Genomic DNA, 19103 nt, shown 5'->3' with positions numbered 1-19103 from the left:
TAAAATAACACAAAATCTCTAGTCTATTTTTAGAAATGATATGTCAGTTACAAGAGTACTCATGATTTTGATCTGTTTAAACCAAGAGGCTCTCGATCTTATTCACAGACCCACAAAATTGTCAAATAATGAATCCCATTGCCTGATCCCTGGATGGAGTCCCTCAGACTCTCTGTAGGTGGGGATCTGGCATCAGTATTTTTAAAAGCTATTTGGGTAATTCTAATGTGAAGCCAAAGTTGAAAAATCATGCTTTAAATTGTTCTCCTGGAGCTCAATCAATGAATAATTAATTTACTTCCAACTTTTAATTACTTGTTTTTTTTCCTTAATATTGCCCCATAGTACTATGCCAAATCTATAAGACTTTTTATTATAACCTAATGATTTATTCTCTAGAATCACTTTTCATAATAAAAGCTTAAATTAAAATAGTTCCATCTTGAATAATTAACAATTTCAGCCAAAAATCAGTATTTTTTGTATTCTGTTCCATATATTTATAAGCTTTTTGTTGCTATGAATTCAGTTTTTGAAAACCAGAACTGAATATAGTACCAACATAAAACATGCTAAATAAATGTCAGTGCAATTTAATATATGCTTTTGTGCTGTTATGCTTACCTTTCCTGGGCCCGTAATGCCTCTTACACCCTTATCTATCTAAAACTAATTCAGATTCATCGTTTGAAGCACACAGATTATATTTCTCTTCTACCAGACAGACTATTAAGCACTCTTTTATTTGGCACTGCTACTCCCTCTCATATATGCTTGTATTTTGCACTCCTCATACTGTATTGTTACTTCTTTTTCTTTTTCATTTTTGTTTTTAAAATAAGTGCTTTCTCCATACTTGATTGTGAACAACTTTCAGCAGGTGCTGACTTATGCCTTTTGGCTCTTTTTCTCTCAGAGCACAGCAAAAGAGCTACAAACAATAGGCATTCAATAAGTGTTTACTAAATGAAAGAATAAAAGGCCACAAGTAAGTGAACCAGGTGAATTTCAAAAACACTATTGTTATAGACTGAATTGTGTTCCCCTCCCCAAATTCATATGTTGAAGTCCTAACGCCCAATGAGGTGGTATCTGGAGATAGGGACCCTGGGAGATAATCAGACTTAGATGAGATCATGAGGGTGGGGCACTCTTAATGAGATTGGTGCTTTTAAAAGAAGAGATACCAACCAGAGCTCTTGCTGTCTCTCTCACTTTTTGCCATATGAAAACATTGCAAGAAGGCCAGGGAGAGATGTCTACTAGCATCAGACAGAGCTAGCATCTTCCAGAACCATGGGAAAACAAATTTCTGTTGGTTAAGCCACCCAGTTTATAGTATTTTGTTCCAGCAACCCAAGCTGATTAATACAAGAGAACATGAATCTAAACATCAGAGAAAATTATGTCTTTCCTTTTTATTTAAATCCTTTAAAAAAATGGGTGTTTGTTTTTTCAAACAAAAGGCCATATCATATGCAATTAGGCTAGATATTTATATTTCTTTCCAAATAAATTTGAGGCATAATTTTGGTATTTTCTTGGTAAACTAAGATGCCTGACACAAGCACAGTTTAAATGAAGTGATTTTGCAGAACAACAATTAATTAATAGGATAAAGTAAGCTATCTTAGGGACCATATTATCAATTATAGGTATTCATCAGTCTTTTTTTTTTTATTTCTCACAGATAACATTCATTGAAGACCTAGCATGCTCCTTGCACTATTCTAGATATTATGTCTTAAATTAATTATATTTTTTAAGGGATAGGGAAAATAATTAAGATCTCATGGGAACTCCACAATGTATTATTTATTTATTCAACAAATATTTATTTATTGTGCATTGTTGGAATCTAATTTTGTATTTAAAACAAATTTAGTTAGTTTCATTCCCACATTCTCATGGGACTATGGCTATAAACTACCCAGTCTGTATTTGGTGAATCTATTCTGTAATTAAATCATAAAAACTGTGCAGTTTAGATCAGCAGTACCCACATTTGAATTTCATGGATAAATAAATAAAATTTGGGGAACCAATACCAACTTAGAAACATTTTATTTGGCCAAACAATAACTTTAAAAACAAATAAACACCACTATCAGCTTTCACTATGAGTTCAAGAATAATAAAGCATTTTAACAAAAAATAAAGATTATAATCAGTAGAAAATAAAGGGTAGCTTCCAACATGACTACATTTTGTTTCAAATCCAAAATATTCCTTATTCTTCTTTTGCAGCCTAGATCGATGAAACTTTGTTAAGAACAAACCCACCTCTGAGGTAGATACAGAAATGTCTGACATCTACCACTTTTGCTTCTCAGTGCTATACTTCAATTCTATTTCTCACTATTCAAAATCTCTTCTTCATTCTAATTCTTAGGGCTGGCCATTAAAATAATAAGTAAACTCAATTTAATTTCATCAGCCATGCAGGGTCCAAGGGAAAGATGCATGTCTACTTTATTTTCTTATTTTGCCAAATACTAAAGATAAAAGATGCTTCTGATACCACAATTACTTTACATTTCAGCATTTATGTCAAATAAATATCTATGTGAAGGTTATAAATCAAAGACCAACCAATACAGCAACAAAACTTACATGTGTGGACCCAGTGAAATTACCCTTGCCATTACAATTCCAAGAATCAGAGTTGTTAAAACTGTAGAAATAAGAGAGATCTGCAAAAGAAAATGTAAAGATATTGTCAGTTTAGTAGAGACTATTTTATTGAAATGTTAGGCGTTTCTCTCTTTACTTGAGTAAATGTATGTAATTTTAAATACAATTATTTACTAGTTTATTCTTATAGATTGGGGTAATAATCCCAGGTATATAACTTTTTGTCACTTCATAGTCTTAGTTTCTTCCCCCTAAATAGGAGAGCAAGTATCATATATGACTATTGTAATCTTGCAATATGGATTTAAATGTTTTTAGTGGCTTCCTGGTGATTTTCCTTTGTGAAATTATGTTTTTTTCCTTCCTGCCCCATTTTAGTGTTAACCTGTGTTTTTTCCCTATCTATAATCGCTCTTCTGCTTCTGTCCTTATCATACCCTCACCCTTCCAACACCCTCTCCCCCCCCCCACACACACCCTCCCACAGACACACATTTTGAGGTACATCTGCTTTTTTCTTTCTGTTCTCTACCTCTGTTACTCTATTTATTCTTTGTGATTTTGCTGTTTGGTCTATGTTTCTAAGTCTTCTTTGCTTCTTCCTCTCTCTCCTGTCCCTATTTCAAATGGTTCAAATATAAACTGGTCTATGTGTATATGTGTTCTGTGCATTCATCACGTTAGATCTATGTTTCTTCTCTTATTTTTTTAATGGATTAACACACTTTAGACTTTTTTCTCTGATAAGAATATAAAATTGTTTTTATTTAATTTTATTGTCATTAACCTTGTTTACTGTGGTGTTAGTTTTTATTCGGAAAGAAGATTCTACGAGTCCTCTGATGGACTGAGGAACACAAATATTAAGTAACATTTCTAAGGTCACACAGCAAGAAAGTAGCAGAGGGTGAACTCAAATGCAAATATCCTGACTTCACATCAGAGCTCCTTAACCACCTTGCTTTGCTCATTGGGACTTTCGATATGACACTTTTAAAGAACATTTAGGAAAAATTTTTCAGGTAATAATATGATAGAATTTTAGTAGCTTTCTCTTCTTGAATTCCTTGCTTTCTGTTCTGAGAAAGTAACATTTATATCTACATTGAACATGTGAATGGAAAACAGTTCAGCCATTTCAGATAATTCAATGAAAAAAAAAGCCCCTTTTGATACACTCGTGTTCATTTCTGAATAACTGTTAGTAAAGGAAGGCAGAATCGTCAGAGTACTCTGGAATATTAACTCCATTCTCAACTCTACCTGGAAGGAGGGACTTCCTTGGTGGATACACACCAAGCATCACAGTGAAAGTTAAAATTCAATCAACCATTTATAATTAAAAAAAATTTTTTTTCATCGAATGCTTGGCATCATGTAAATACAGCAACGCGAATATTCTGGGTAAAATACAAACATTTTTTGAGAGTAAGGAAATAAAATATAGCCAGACAAAGTTTATTCTATGTCAATAAGCATATGTGGTGAGTTGAATAATTGTTTGATTTAATTAGAAAGAAATCAGCATATGTTTTTAGCAATGCATATTATAAATATTAGCTAAATTCTCAAAAATTAATAAGTCAACATATTGACATTTCATTCTGATGGATAAAAAAATAGGCACAACAGACGTTGTAATTTACAAAGAAAATTTTAAGCCAATACAGTGATTCATCCTTAATTCTAAATGTAGTTCAATTTTAAATTGTGTAACCTATTATCCATAAAAATAATAGAACATTTTCTATAAATTAGATTTGGTTTAAGTATAGCTCTTCATAGTTTCTAAAATTAAAATGGCTGCCTAATGTCAGAGCATCTACCTTAGAAAGGAAAAAGGACATATTTGTTTCACACTTTTCAAGTATTTAACCATCTATTCCCAAAAATAAGCTAAAGATTTAACTGTAGTTTATTCTAGCAAAATTATAAGCAAACTAAAAGAATATAAAGATAAATACTGTAACTAAGAACTTGGTTATATAGACAGTAAGTAGTTGGACAAACTTAAAAGATAAAAATTACCTTTCCAAGCTTCGCTATGTCCTTTGCTAAGGACAGAGGCAGAGTAAAAGCCACTGTGGAAAGCACAATTATGAAGCGGCGACCAATAAACAAGTTTTCAGGGTCAACTAAAACACAATAAATATTATAAAGTGTTTATAGGTATGAGTAATGCACCAGTGACACAAGTAAATAGCCAAACACTGAATTATCAATATGATTTAAATAACAATAAATACTATATAAAGGACAAAGATTCTAAGAATAAGCTCCATAAACCATGTAAAACTAGAAATAATAAATATAAATATAAAGTAACTTAAAGGTGAACCTATAGTTAAAATAATGTTAAAATAATTTGCATTTAAATTATTTTAATAGTATCCTAATTAGTTTCCTTGTTTCTACCTTTCTTTGTCCCCATAGAGTACAGTACACTCTTAACCTAGAAACCACAGAGATCTTTTCCAAAGGCAAAAATAAAACCATTGTCACTCCTTGTCCAAAACCCTCCAATGGCAAAACTGTTCATTCAGAAAGTAAGCTACATGAAGACGGGGCATTTCAAAGAGACTTGAACAATAGAACTTAAGAAAATTTTAAAAATAAAGATTCAAATGAATATATTCACTACATTCCTACCCTTTCATTGAGACCTGAAGGAAAATAGGGAGAAGCAACTTGTTGGATATAAAACAAGTCACAGGAAAGCTGCGGAAATCTGGTACACAACATAGACTCTGGGCTATCACCATGAGTAATAGTGTGTGTGTGTGTGTGTGTGTGTGTGTGTGTGTGTGTGTGAGTGATCAAATGCAAACACATTTGTAAACACAAAGAAAACACACTTACAAGGATTTATATATATTTTAAAGCTGTGCTAATCACAGCATTCGCTTCAGGAGCTATATATTATGACAATGAAGACACCATTGTCTAAATTTTTTAGCCCGTGCTAAATTCCTTCAGAAGTCATGTTATATTTCTGAAATGTCCTTGGTACCACCAAGTCTTTGTGCATTTATTTTTTTTATTTTTAAAAATTTTCTTAAATTAGTTTCACGTATATAATACATTGGTTAGACATTTATATAGTTCATAAAATGATCTCCCCAATGTGCATTTATTTTTGCAAAGTTTAAGTCTGTAGAAGCCAAGTGTGTCAAATAAGTGAGTGTGGTTTAAAAATAAAAAAAAAAGAAGCTATTATTTTAAAAAGCAAGACTAATTTTTGATATAACTAATAAACTAATTTATAAAGAAGTTCCAAGACAGGAAGTGCAAAATGGGATACATTTCACACACACACACACACACACACACACGCACACACAAATACGTGCACAAGAGTGAAATAATTAATCATGAATATTTATTTAACTCAGCCCTAACTAAACAAGCATTATAAAGTTGTGAATTAAAACAATAAAATAGGAAGTTTAAGTTCCCAAAACCTTGAATGCAATTATTTACATATTCCTGAACATAACTTGAATTAAGTTATCTGTATATATGCTTTTATTTATCCTATGATATGTTTGGTAGAAAATACATTTTCTTCACTGGAAAAACTCTAAGACCTAGAAAAATACTAAATTAGACTGCTATAGAGCCTAAGAACTAAGGGTCTCCATTAGTGTAAAAGGACATTTTTCACTAATGATCTATGAGATCTCTTACTTATACTGATCTTCTAACAAAAATGCACCCAAATAAGCATTTTAAATGTTTAAACAGTTATAAGAAAAACTGAACATTAAAATTTTTCAAAAATTTCAAAATCATCTAAATATACTACTTCTTATACCAACATTTCTTATTACTTTGGCTCATGAACCAAGACCTTAGTTATCTGGAAAAAGAATAAGCGGTTGCTCAAATGTCAGTTTAAGACATTGGTGATATATTTCAGGAGAGAAAAAAAAAGCAACTTTACTAAGAATTTTATCTATTTCTAAAAATACTTGGGCATCATATTAATCTTTATAAGAAATAAAACAATTAAATGTTACAATATATCACATTCAACAATATAAAGAAACTGTGATAAGAATAAAATGTGTTCTCTGCTATGTGACTTATTTTTTAAAAATCATTTTTGATGATTATAAAATTAATAACCAGGAAGGGGGTTTCAAAGAGAGCTTAAGCCTTATCTATGTTTTATTTTTATGTATACATATTCATTTATTATTTGTAAAATTAAAAATTTATTATCAAAATAATTGTATCAGGGAAAATTAAAGTAATCACAGTCTATCTAACTGTATAATAGTTACTGCACAGGAGAATACTGAACTTCCAGTTAAGTAAACAAAGTAGATCTCTATGTTTAGATATGAGTATGTCCTTACCATACTACTAAGAGAAAGAAGCAAGTTATAGAACAAAGCGCACAGTGTTATTTTATTCATATGACTATCTGAAATTACACTCGTTCTTAAAACTCTAAAGAATACATTTAAAAAGAAGGAAGGAAGGAAGAAAGGAAGGAAGGAAGGAAGGAAGGAAGGAAGGAAGGAAGGAAGGAAGGAAGGAAATATTGGAAGGATAGTCCCTACTTGATTTTCCTAAAAGGAAGAAATAATAAGTATGTTCTCTCTTTTCCATTTTGCTTATCTGTGTTTTCTAATATTTTCCTAATAAATGTATATTATTCTTAAATAAATAAATTACTCTTAAAATTTTTAAAAAATTAATACATGTTCCTTTGAAAAACTTTGGAAAATAACAAAGGAAACAAAAAGATCCTGTGGATCCCACAATTAAAAGATAACCAGTTTCTTTGCAAATATCTTTTTTCCTATTTTTCCTAATTTATTTATACAAATAGAAAATTCATATAATTTAGATTATATTGCATATACTGTGTTATATTTTTCCCATTTTTAATTAGCATTCTATCTACTCGTATGATATCTGTTTATGAAGTCATGATATGCAAGTTGGAGACTAGGACAGAAACTGCAAATAGTTCAGGGTGACAATAATAATAGCTAACAATGTTGGGAAAGCTAGTCTGTATTATCTTGTTTGTTTTACATAAAAATTCTATGAAGCAGCTGATATTCTAATTCACAATTTAGAGATGAAGAGACTAGAACTCAGAGAGGGCATTAACCTTCTCAAGATCAAATAGCAAGCAAGTAGTGGCTTCGCGATTTGATGGTCAAATAGCTTCGATTTCAGTTACACTAAACCCTGAGAGAGGAATAGGTGCAATTTGCAGTTCTAGGTTTTTCATTTTTACTTCATTTTATATGTTTTTTAGAATGAGTGGTTCAAGCACTAAGAGTGCATCATGAATATTGCCAGATATTTTGAAGTCATGCAACTCTTCAACTTGCAAATATTTTACTTACAAATTATTATGAACCATGTTAACTATGAAAAACTATATAAAATAAATATATTTACTTACCTCCTGGGATTCGTTGGAAAACTTTGCTCAGAGTGTCTCCGGTTATTATGTTGTAACTTATCATAGCTAAATACATAATTAAAATAATACTGTCACCAACTATTTTCATCTTGAATATTTTGAAAATAATCAGTTATTACTTCCCAAATGTTGCTGTAATCCAACTATTTTCAAACATATATTGTGATTACCAATATGTACAACTTTAAAAATAACTAGACGATAGATTTATGGGAAAATACAAATTTGTATTAAAAAAGACTTCACAAATTGATTTTTTCCAGAGTATCTTAAATAACAGTGAGTTTTGTTTGTCATTTAAAATGTGATTTACTTGTTATTAAAGAAGTTCCCTTTCCAAATACTTTTTCAGTAATGCATGTTTTGCTCAAAGTGATGAATAATAATGGAAAATTATGTAGGTTCCGAAATACTCCCTAGTTTAAAAAGTAAGATTTTGGGGAAATATATTCATAGCCTTTGGTGGAGACATGAGGAACTAGTGGTTTGAGCAACAGCTTCTGTATTACAGATTTAAAAACTGAAGTTGTTATACTACAAAGTGGCAATAATCAAAACAGCAAGGTACTGGCAGAAAAACAGATACACAGACCAATGGAACAGAATTGAGACCCCAGAGACAAACTGCCATATATATGGGCAAATAATTTTCAATGAAGGCACCAAAAAACATACATTGAAGAAAGAAAATTCTCTTCAATAAATGGTACTGGGAAAATTGGAAAGCCACTTGCAAAAGAATGAAACTAGACTGCTCGCTATCTGTCACCATACACCAAAATTAACTCAAAATGGATCAAAAGCCTAAACACAAGATCTGAAACGATAAATTGCATAGGAGAAAACACAGGTACTAAATTCATGAACCTTGGTCTTAGAGAGGATTTTATGTATTTGACCTCAAGGGCAAGGGAAGTAAAATCAAAAATAAATGAATGGGACTACATCAAACTAAAAAGCTTCTGCACAGCAAAAGAAACCATCAACAAAACAAAGAGACAACCAACTGATGAGAGAAGATATTTGCAAACAATGCCTCCAAGAAGAGATTATTAACCAAAATATAGAAAGAACTCATACAACTCAATGACAAAAAAAGTCCAATTAAAAAATGGGCAGAGGATCTGAAAAAACAGTTTTCCCAAAAGGACATACAAAAGGCCATATGAAGATGCTCAACTTCACTAGGTATCACAGAAATATAATCAAAACCACAATGAGCTACCACCTCACACCTGTAAGAATGGCTATCATCAACAAGACAAGTAATAACAGGTGTTGGAGAGGCTGTGGCGGGGCGGGGAAGGGAAGGAACACTCATATATTGCTGGTGGGAATGCAAATTGGTATAGCCGCTCTGGAAAACGGTATGGAGATTTCTTGAATTAAATTACCATATGGCCCAGCAATCCCTCTTCTGAGTATCTGTCCCCCAAATTTGAAAACATTTATCTGTTAAAGATATATGTGCCCCAATGTTCACTGCAGCATTGCTCCATGGCCAAGAGACATGGAAAAGAACTGAAATATCCTTCAACAGATGCTTGGATAAAAAAGATGTGGTACATATATATAATGGAATATTACTCAGCCATAAGAAAAAAATGAAATACTGCCATTTGCCACAAAATGAATGGATCTTGAGATAATCAGCCTAAGCGAAAAATGTCAGGCAGGAAAAGGTGAGAACCATATGATTTCACTCATGTGTAGTATATAAAGCTGAAAGTAACAAACAAGGCAAACAAAAACTCATAGACATAGACAACAGTTTAGTGGTTACTAGAGGTGAAAGGGGGAGGGGAGAAGTAGATAAGTATAAAGGGGGTCAAGTCTATGGTGAGGGAAAAAGATTTGACTTTGGGTGGTGAACACACAATGCAATATACAGATGATGTATTATTGAATTGTTCAATTGAACCCTATATAATTTTACTAACCAATGTCACCTCAATAAATTTAATAAAATAATTTAAAAAATAAACACAGAAGCCAATTTGGCCATTGATACTTTTATTTAAAAAATGCTACGTGATATTTTCACCATTATGGTATAAACTTTAACTAGAATATTGGCCTTATATATGGCTTTCACAAATTCTTAGGTTTTCAAAAAATATATTTCAGCCTTAGAAGGAATCTATTGTTCCTCTCATTCATTTTTAATCCCAGATCATTCTATTTTTCACCAAACTAGGGAAACATTAACCTAGTGAAAATCACTTACTTCATTTCAATGAAATAATCAGAAAACCAATCTGAAGGACCAGGAAATAAGGGGAAAATGACTAAAGAATTAAACACTTAATTTGGAAGATATTCAATTGCTAGTACTCTTTAGTGACTATTTAATGACTATTAAAACTATTTTATTCAGAAATGGCAGTATGTTTATGCAAAAAAAGTATATTCATCCTCACATTCATCTTACCTATAAAAGGATACAAAAACTGTAGGACAGAGAGGAGGAGATACCCTGGAAAGCCGAAGGTTTTATTGACCAAAGACTGGTAAGTGTCTGTTCCAGAGAGGGCCCCTCCTTTTATCAACAGAACAAGGGAAAAATCTGTGGCAAGAATAACAAATATCAGATTGCATTTAATACAAAGGTTTTTCATGTTTAGACTTAAGAAAAAGGGAAATTAAAAAAAAAGAATTTAGTTTAATGCTACAGTAAATTAGCATGACAAGTCTTACTTGCTTTTCATAAAACATTATCTTTAATGAAACGATACTGTTTCCAGTTATATAGTTTTCAATCGAGATGCAAATATACTTAAACTGGACAGAAGAGAGTAAGCAGACTAGAGTCAAGCGTCAGTTTTCTATTTTACTTCCTCGCCTAATCAATGTAACGACTATTATCAGGATGTGGCTCAACTGTCCAAACAACAGAATGCAGATAATCAAATATATCATAGACATTGAACATGTGAAGACTGAGAATGAAAATGCTGTAAGCATTCAGAGAGAAAATAGATTTAGGAGACTCAGATCATTTGTTTTGTAAGAAAGTAACAACTAGTAACTATTTTATAGTTATGGGTAAGAGAACACTCCAACAACTTTTCTTTTTTCTTTTTTGAAATTTACATTTTAGAGATTTAAATTTTAACCTTAGAGTTGAAATTGAAGATACAAATATGTAGATATCATATAATTAAAAGTTAATCTCTCTTTTTTTCCCTATTTAACTCAGTAAACCTAGTGAATGACATTTCAGTTGCATTCGGTACACAGCTATGCACAGGGTGTGATTTTTGCTCTTTTTTCTTGCTTATGTTTTTACCACAGGTGATTTGTTCTTTAAGTAATTTTGAAATGCATTAAAATACAAGGACAAAAATACAAATAATGTAATATGATTTCCACCTTAATTCCCTCCTACAGCATTGGAACGTCTTTCGAGTTCATCAATGAGTTCCAAGTTAATAAATCCAGTTGACAACCTTTAAACCTTAATTGTATTCGCTCTTTCAGTACTACCTCTTTTTTCCTGCTAACTATTTCCCTCTTTCCAACCATCCTCCCTTGGCCTTTGTGACATCACTTTCTCTTGAATTTCCTTTTACCTTTTTAGCCATTTATACTTAGTTTTTCACCAGTTTATTTTACTTTGGATTCTTGGGTTTTTTGCTCACTATTCTAGATGCTCTATTGTGATCTTATTCATACCTATGTTTTCAATTTTCCTACAGATGTTAGTAACCTCTAAATTTGTATCTCTAGCTCAAACTCTGTAAACCCAGATTTATATATATAGCCGAATAATACATATTTTACATTGGTGATCTCATAGATATCTCGATTAAAAAATATCTGAATTTTAATTTATATAATTGTTCTGCAACTTGCTTCTCCATCCATATTTCCCCAACCTGTGAATAGCATCAACAGAAACTTGAGAATCTCTCTAGACTTCTTATTATCCATCATCTTCTGTATTCCTTTGGTTACCAAGTCCATTAACTACTGCATTATAAATTATTCAACTGTATCCTCTCATTCTCATCTCTAACCTGCTTTATTTTAGGGCTTAGGCCATTATAATTTACTGCCTGGGTTACTGCAGTAACTTCCTAATAGTTTTCTGATCCACCAATATCACCCCCCACCAAAACATTTTTGACACATGCTAAGACTTTCTCAACATTCTCCCAGTTGGATCTGACCATAGCACAAATCTGATCATGCCTTCTGCTTAAAATATTCCAGGAGACTCTCAAATGAATGCCTATGAATAAAAATCATCTTTTTTTCATGAGGCAGAAAAATCATTTTTTAGCTGTGTTACCTTCGTTAAAGGACTTAGCTTTTGTGAGTCTCACCCGTAAAACAAGGCAGTACATCAACCTTGATGAGTCTGTGAGGGTTATGGCATTTAAATATCTACCACAATGCCTAGCATGATATAGAGGCTAAATGAATGAGAACTTGTGCTATTTTAAATTATTTTCTAAATGTTGCATGTGGTGGTGAAAAAAGCAATGTATTCGGAGTCCAATAATGATGATAATAATGATTACAATCACAGCAACACTAGTAAATACTTCCACAACACGTTCTGTGTGCCAGGACTTTTACTAAATGCTTTATGTATATTAACTTGCTTAATTTTCACAACAACCTTAGGTAGGTGTTATTATGAACTCTCATTAAACAGATGTGAAAAGTGGGGGGCATAAAATTAAGTAAATTGCTGAACTTCACAGAGCTAGTAATGGAAGTGTCAGGACTCAGACCTCAGTAGTGTAGCCCCAGAATCCGCACACTTAATCAAAATCTCAACTCTGTCACAAGTAACTGCAGACCTTGGGAAAGTCATTTTAACCTATTATAAGTCACAATTTCCTCCTCCATAAAAGTAGAACGTAAACACTAACTTACTTCATGGAGTCAGAAAGATTAAGTATAGTGGCAGCTTTATGCTCAGCATCCAGCCAGTCCTCAGGAAACGGTAATGATTATCCTTACATGAGAGCCTTCATAAATGCCCTTGCAATCCTCTCTATCATCATCTCCTGCTACTTAACAAACATCAACCCTATACTTTAGCCAGACTGAATCACTTAAACAGTTCCATTTTGTATGTCCACCTTTCCATCTTTTTAGAGCACCCTTCCATTTTCTTTGTTCACTCACATTTTTTCATTAACACTCAGTGGAAATATCTCCTCCTCCCTAAAACATACGTGCTTCTGTGAGGCTGGGTTAGACACCAATGTCCCTATTATCATGCACGTATTTTTATTATGATATTTTTCGTGAAGTGTTAAAATTATGTGTTTTTGTCTGCCTGTCACATTAAACTATGAGCTTTATACAAGTAGGGATAATGTTCTTCATTGCAGAGTATCAGTAAATATTTGTTGAATGAATCAATGATCAATATAGTAGAATTGCTAGATATCTACATATCTGAGGCAAATTAATGTAATAAATGACCTAATAAATTATAGATAATCTATAAATGAGTCTGCAATATTTAACAGGTAAATTTTCTTTTAAATCATTATGTATGCTTGGACAATACAAATTATTGTATACAAATTACTCTAATCAACAAATAAGTAAATCTTAAAGCAATTTAAAATAAAACTATTTGTTATAAATATTTATAATTCTTTTTTGTTCCTTACCATTTTTCACGAACATGAAAACAGAACTTAGAAAAACTACCTGTTGAACTGGACATATGTCATTAGAGGCCTTAAAAAGACAAAAGAATAATTCTTCAGAAAAATCACTGTGTAATTACATTATCAATTTAAAGAAAAACTCGATATTACATGGTACTTGTAAATTTCACTCCTAAAAGCCTAATTAAAAACAAAATAAAACATAGTCCATACATTTTTTCCTTTATTTATCAAAACTATTTAACAATTTTGATCATGCAACTAGATTAAGGGTAACTAATTTCCACTGATTGGTAACTGCAAAGGACTGATCATAGTGATTGCTTTATGTTTATATATAGTATCAGTTGAGAAAATTATTCACAGTATAATTTATTTATGTATAATATGATTTGGTTTAGTAAATTGTTCATTTTCCTTAACTATTGAATTCTTAGGTGATATATATATTCATTTTTTTAATCTACTAATTGATAATGTGAATAAATGTTTATAACACACTTAAATAAGCCATGGTTGCTATGCCTGGGTGGAAATTAATTATTTGCCGGTGCTGATTGACTGGGTTAACAGGAAATTAGAAATGACAAGGGTAAATCCTCGAATGGGATTTTTTAGTGTGAAATGCACTCATGAACAGAATGCAACTTTTAAACACCAGAAACTCTGAATAAGTATAAAATTATGGATCTTACATTATAAGTTATGGATCTTAAGCTACAAATTAAGAGCTGTGGAAGCTAAGAGCACCTTCAGTTTGGGGAGTGGAGGTGGTGAGAAGAAAGCAGGGGGAAGGGAGCCCAACGTCTCTGCAGCTCTGGCTTTGATATCTACAGCATGCTTTACTCTCTCTTGCTCAGCTTGAGGAAAAAACAGCAGAGTTACAGGCCAGTCTTGGAAGCCTGAGAATTTATGAAAGATGGCATCTTGGTTAGCATCTCCAGAAGCAGAGCTGAGACAGAGATTCTTGGGCAAGAGTTTTGAGAGAGTGCTCCAGGAGACGAAGAATGAAAGGATAGGGCAGGGGAAACAGCTCAGCAAAGAGGTGTGCGGTGGAGAGACTAGCTGCGGCTTAACCCTGCAGTGGTGGCACTCTGGAGGTCTGGCTGCACCACGAGGGGCCCTCCTGGAGGCAAGGTTTCCATCAGTCAGTCATTGGCTGAAGGCTGTTGGGAAATGGTGGCTGGGGGTCTTAACCTCACAGATCGACAGCACCGTTGAAATCCAGGTCAACAGTTTGGAGAAGGCGACAGTTGAGGTGTTTTACATTACCTGGTAAAAGGGCATCTAAGTGACTACGCATAGCAGCCACCATAGCAGCAACCACGGCAGGTCATATCTGCTTGTGATTGCAAGCAGTGATCTTAAGTGATCCTGTGTTTTACATGAGGTGAGTTGGTGCCATGACAAAGCAGGAATGAGGACAACAGGAAGAAGAGATCATGATGAGTTGTACAGTCTACACTTAGACGAGAGAGTAGCAAAACGTGGGTGTTAATGAACATGTTACATGCAAAGGGGGAAGCGGAAGAGAAGAAGGAGTACAGAGCATCTTACTGCTGCACTTGAAGATAGTGGCAGGTGGGGAGCCTGGGCAGGTGTGAGCAAGGTGGGGAGCCCCAAGGCTTTCAGTTACACCTGTACAAACAGCTAAAAGGGTTGCTCATTTGAATGCACCTGCTCATGGGTTTTTTTGGGAAATGAAGTCCTGGCTTCTACACTTTCAGAGCACAGGTCTCTGTTAGCCATAATCACTCTTTAAAAAGACTCCCCCATCCACTTTCTGCATAAAGTGAAAAGGGCACATGAAAAGGATTTAGCCTTGGCAATCTGTAATGTTATTCTAATCTGTTCAGAGGATTAGCAAGAAAAGTAAATCTCTTCAGACATAAATGTCTAAATTTCTCAGGATTCTTTGATGCACTAAAATTAGTAAATTCAATTACTGTGTGTGTGTGTGTGTGTGTGTGTGTGTGTGTGAGAGAGAGAGAGAGAGAGAGTCCTTGTATAATTTAAATTGTATAATTTAAGAAATAGTCCTTGTATAAAATAAGCAATTATATAGTCTTTTACCTGTAACATATGAAACCCAGAATAAAAGCAATATTCCCAGAGGAAAGCCAGCTTGCTTCATTGAATAAGGCAATCCTGAAAAACATAAAATACCCCACCCATCACATTAAAAAAACGTGTAGAAGTACAGAAGTTTTTCCCAATTCCTGTACAGAATAGGCTAAGTAAATTGCACGGCATATGAGATAGTTGTAAACAGTGCATAGGATTACTAAAATTAAATGTTAGTTTATTAAGATTTATTTCAGAATATGTTAAAGACATGTCAAGAGAGCAAGTTATGAGGTGATGAAATAAGAAAAAGCAGCAAATTAAAAATAGATGCCAATTTACACAAGTAATGTTCACTTCAGGGTGAGAAGGACATATGACCTGGAATATGTGGAGAGTAACGACTCAACGCTTTCCTTGTGTGCCGCCTGGGAAAGCAGAGAGGGATAATAAGTGCACAGACGGTAACACGATATGAGGATTCAAAATTGGCAACCATGTAGCAAAAGGAGAGAAAAACGAAAAGGCAAAAGTAATTTTTATAAAGATAAAAGAGGTATATAAAATATTTTCTTATGAATTTTTTTTGGATGATTTTAGATGATGGACAACAAAATTTTTCCAATAAAATATATTTTAAACATTTCCACCTAGAACTCTTATTCTCTGAGAAATTTTCCCTTAAAAAAAATCTGCTGAGCATAATGATGTGGTGCTTTTTAGTGTTGCTGACACAGATCAGCTTAGATTTCACATCAGGAATTAACTCTGGAATTCTGCCAAGTAGAGCTGCCCACATCTCTGTGGTACTTGAGGTAGAATTTCAAACAAGTCTTTGCCCCCTCTTGTTACAACTTTGCCCCAGGTACCTCCATGTGATATACCATTTTAAAAAAATTATATATGGAAACAAGTAAAATCAAGAAACACATCAACTTGTGAGAGGTAAGAAAAGTAACTCAATCCAGATAAATGTTTAATGATGACTGTTAGTAAAATGTTAAAACTTTATAGGAAAAAGTAATATTCTCAATGAGTATTGCAGGATTCTGTTTTGTTCCTGCTTTTTCTTAAATTGAATGTTTTCAAACAACAAACAATAGTAGGCACAGAAACAATAATGAACTTTATTACTATAATGCAATACACTTACTTTTTTTTTTTAGAATTTTTCCCTTGCTTCAAATTCTGAAAATATGAGCTGCTCATTTCTTTTGATTGTGATTATTTGGCTTCTTCGTTAAAAAATAATCATATGCACTTTTATTTAACCACTTTCTTGTATTAAATATTTAAATTTAATATAAACTCATAAGTTTGTACTTTAAAATCTAGCACTATATAAAATGGTAAGGAAATATCATATGAATTTAATTTTTCACAAGATTGTGTTTTCACATTAAACTTTTGTATCTCTAATATTTCCAAATATCTAGAGGTTTGATACCTCTAGAAATTCATAGAAAGGTAATTCAAGCAATGCTGGGCACTTCAGAAAGAGGGAAAAAGTAAATTAGGTAACATTATCAATTGGCCATGCAGCCTATGAAAATATTTTTCCAACACCTCCCATGTGCAGCTCCACCTTAATGTAACACATGTGGAAGATGCTCTCAAATGTGGAAAAAGTGTGGATCACAATCCCATCTTCAGCATGGAGACTGATGGGATGAACGTTATTACATTGGGGGAAAAAAAGGCAGACTTTTATGTAAGAAAATAACCGATTTTATCATTTAAGATTTTTTCCTTTAAAAACAATCAATGAACACTAAGAACATAATAAGTCTTAAATTTGGCTTATTCACTTAAAATTAAAACAAAACAACACTTACCTATTATACCAGATCCTATAATCGAGTTGACAACATTAAAAACAGCAGCAGACTGACGACAAGTTTTCCCTTTGTTCTTATGTTCAGAAATGAGGCTTTCTTTGTCATCTAGATCGTTCTATTTAAATATGTAAAATGACCAATAATATATAAAATTAAACAAATATTTACTAGCCCCCCCCCCAAAATAGAAAAGTGTCAGATAAATATGCAACGTAGCAGATTAATAGGATATCAGTAGTGATAAAAAGTAACGTCAATAACTATAAGAAAATGATGATGGAGATAACAATAAAGAGCAACAATAACAGCTAGTAGTTCAACAGAACTCTGCAAATAAACTCCATCCAAAAATGTCCTGATTACACATGCACTAAGTTGACGGACCGCTGCATGGGATACCAGAGTACAGGATCTGTAGGGAGCCAATGATGTGATTATGTGAAATGAAAAGGGTTATATTGAAAAGTGCCTGCCAAGAAAAAAATGAAAGTCAAATCATGGCAGAACTTTTTCTCCCAGAGAACTTCCCCAGGTGCTAAACGAAAACCTCAGATGAAAGTAGTTGCAGGGGGAATGGAACTTCGGGGAACTTGACTTCAAAACTTGCCCCATTCTTCAGTTTTACCTGTGGTGCGATGACGCCCCTGGTCTTTTGCCCCTGGTAGCCCATGGCTGCATCTGGGTCCTCCGCAGGTGGGGAGATTTGCAGGCCTGGGTATTTCACTCTAGACAGACCTGCTTCCTCTGCGACCTCACACGTCCGGGGCCAGCGCACGGTGGGAAAGCTGGAGCGAGTGGGTCTGCAGGCGCCGCGCGCCCCACCCCCGCACCTACACCCGCAGCTCCGGCTGCAGCCTGGAGCTCACTTGGCTGCCTCAGCGGGTACCCCCTCCCCGGACTCGCCCAGCCAAATGCACCTTCCTCCTCATGCAGAGATGCTACCGGATGTTTCAGATCCGGACAGCCCTCTCTTTCCACACCTCACCTTTTTTACTTCCCACCCCACACCACCTCCAGCAGCAAAGTACAGTCTGTTCCTCCCATGCTGTCCTGCCCTGATTGTTCAGCGTTACGGTGGCCTCATTTTATTCCATTCCCAAGTTAACTGCTCTTTGGCTGGAGTCTGATCCCCAGGTAAGAACGCAGTGGCACCACTGCTCCTAGGTGGCATTTTTTTTATTACCACCTTCTCCTCCCTGCACATCTTCTACGTCGGACGGATGAAAATGTAGGACTTTTATTTTTAATGGAAACTAACTTTTCTGGAATTGTATTAAACTTGATTACTGAGCACACTGTGTAAAAAATGTTTCCTGATGACTTTTCTGAAAAGTAGACTTAAAGAGGGGAAAGGAAGATGAATTGATAACAGATTCAATTAGTGAACCTTAAGAGGGGGAGGGTGTGTCGAGGTGTAAGGAGATGAGAACTGGAAGGCACCTAGAGTATCTGAGCTAGAATCTTCCATGACCATCTATT

General features: G+C 33.8%; 1 protein-coding gene across 1 annotated transcript in view; it reads right to left on the bottom strand.

Annotated features, from left to right (window-relative positions):
* Window positions 1-18294, bottom strand: part of SLC38A11 (solute carrier family 38 member 11) — a 47269-nt gene extending 28975 nt beyond the window's left edge. Inside the window, exons 1-7 of the mRNA XM_016152485.2 lie at window positions 18250-18294; window positions 17622-17739; window positions 15796-15870; window positions 10515-10649; window positions 8063-8128; window positions 4663-4769; window positions 2614-2693 (exon numbers count right to left, since the gene is read on the bottom strand). Of these exons, the coding sequence (XP_016007971.2) occupies window positions 2614-2693; window positions 4663-4769; window positions 8063-8128; window positions 10515-10649; window positions 15796-15870; window positions 17622-17739; window positions 18250-18294 (626 nt within the window). The remainder of the gene's footprint in view (window positions 1-2613; window positions 2694-4662; window positions 4770-8062; window positions 8129-10514; window positions 10650-15795; window positions 15871-17621; window positions 17740-18249) is intronic.
* Window positions 18295-19103: the final 809 nt, after the last annotated feature.

Source organism: Rousettus aegyptiacus, unplaced genomic scaffold (genome assembly GCF_014176215.1).
Source record: "Rousettus aegyptiacus isolate mRouAeg1 unplaced genomic scaffold, mRouAeg1.p scaffold_m13_p_2, whole genome shotgun sequence".
NCBI classification, from domain to species: domain Eukaryota; kingdom Metazoa; phylum Chordata; class Mammalia; order Chiroptera; family Pteropodidae; genus Rousettus; species Rousettus aegyptiacus.
The sequence above is the reverse complement of the archived record's forward strand: the minus strand, read 5'-3'. Positions and strand labels throughout refer to the sequence as shown.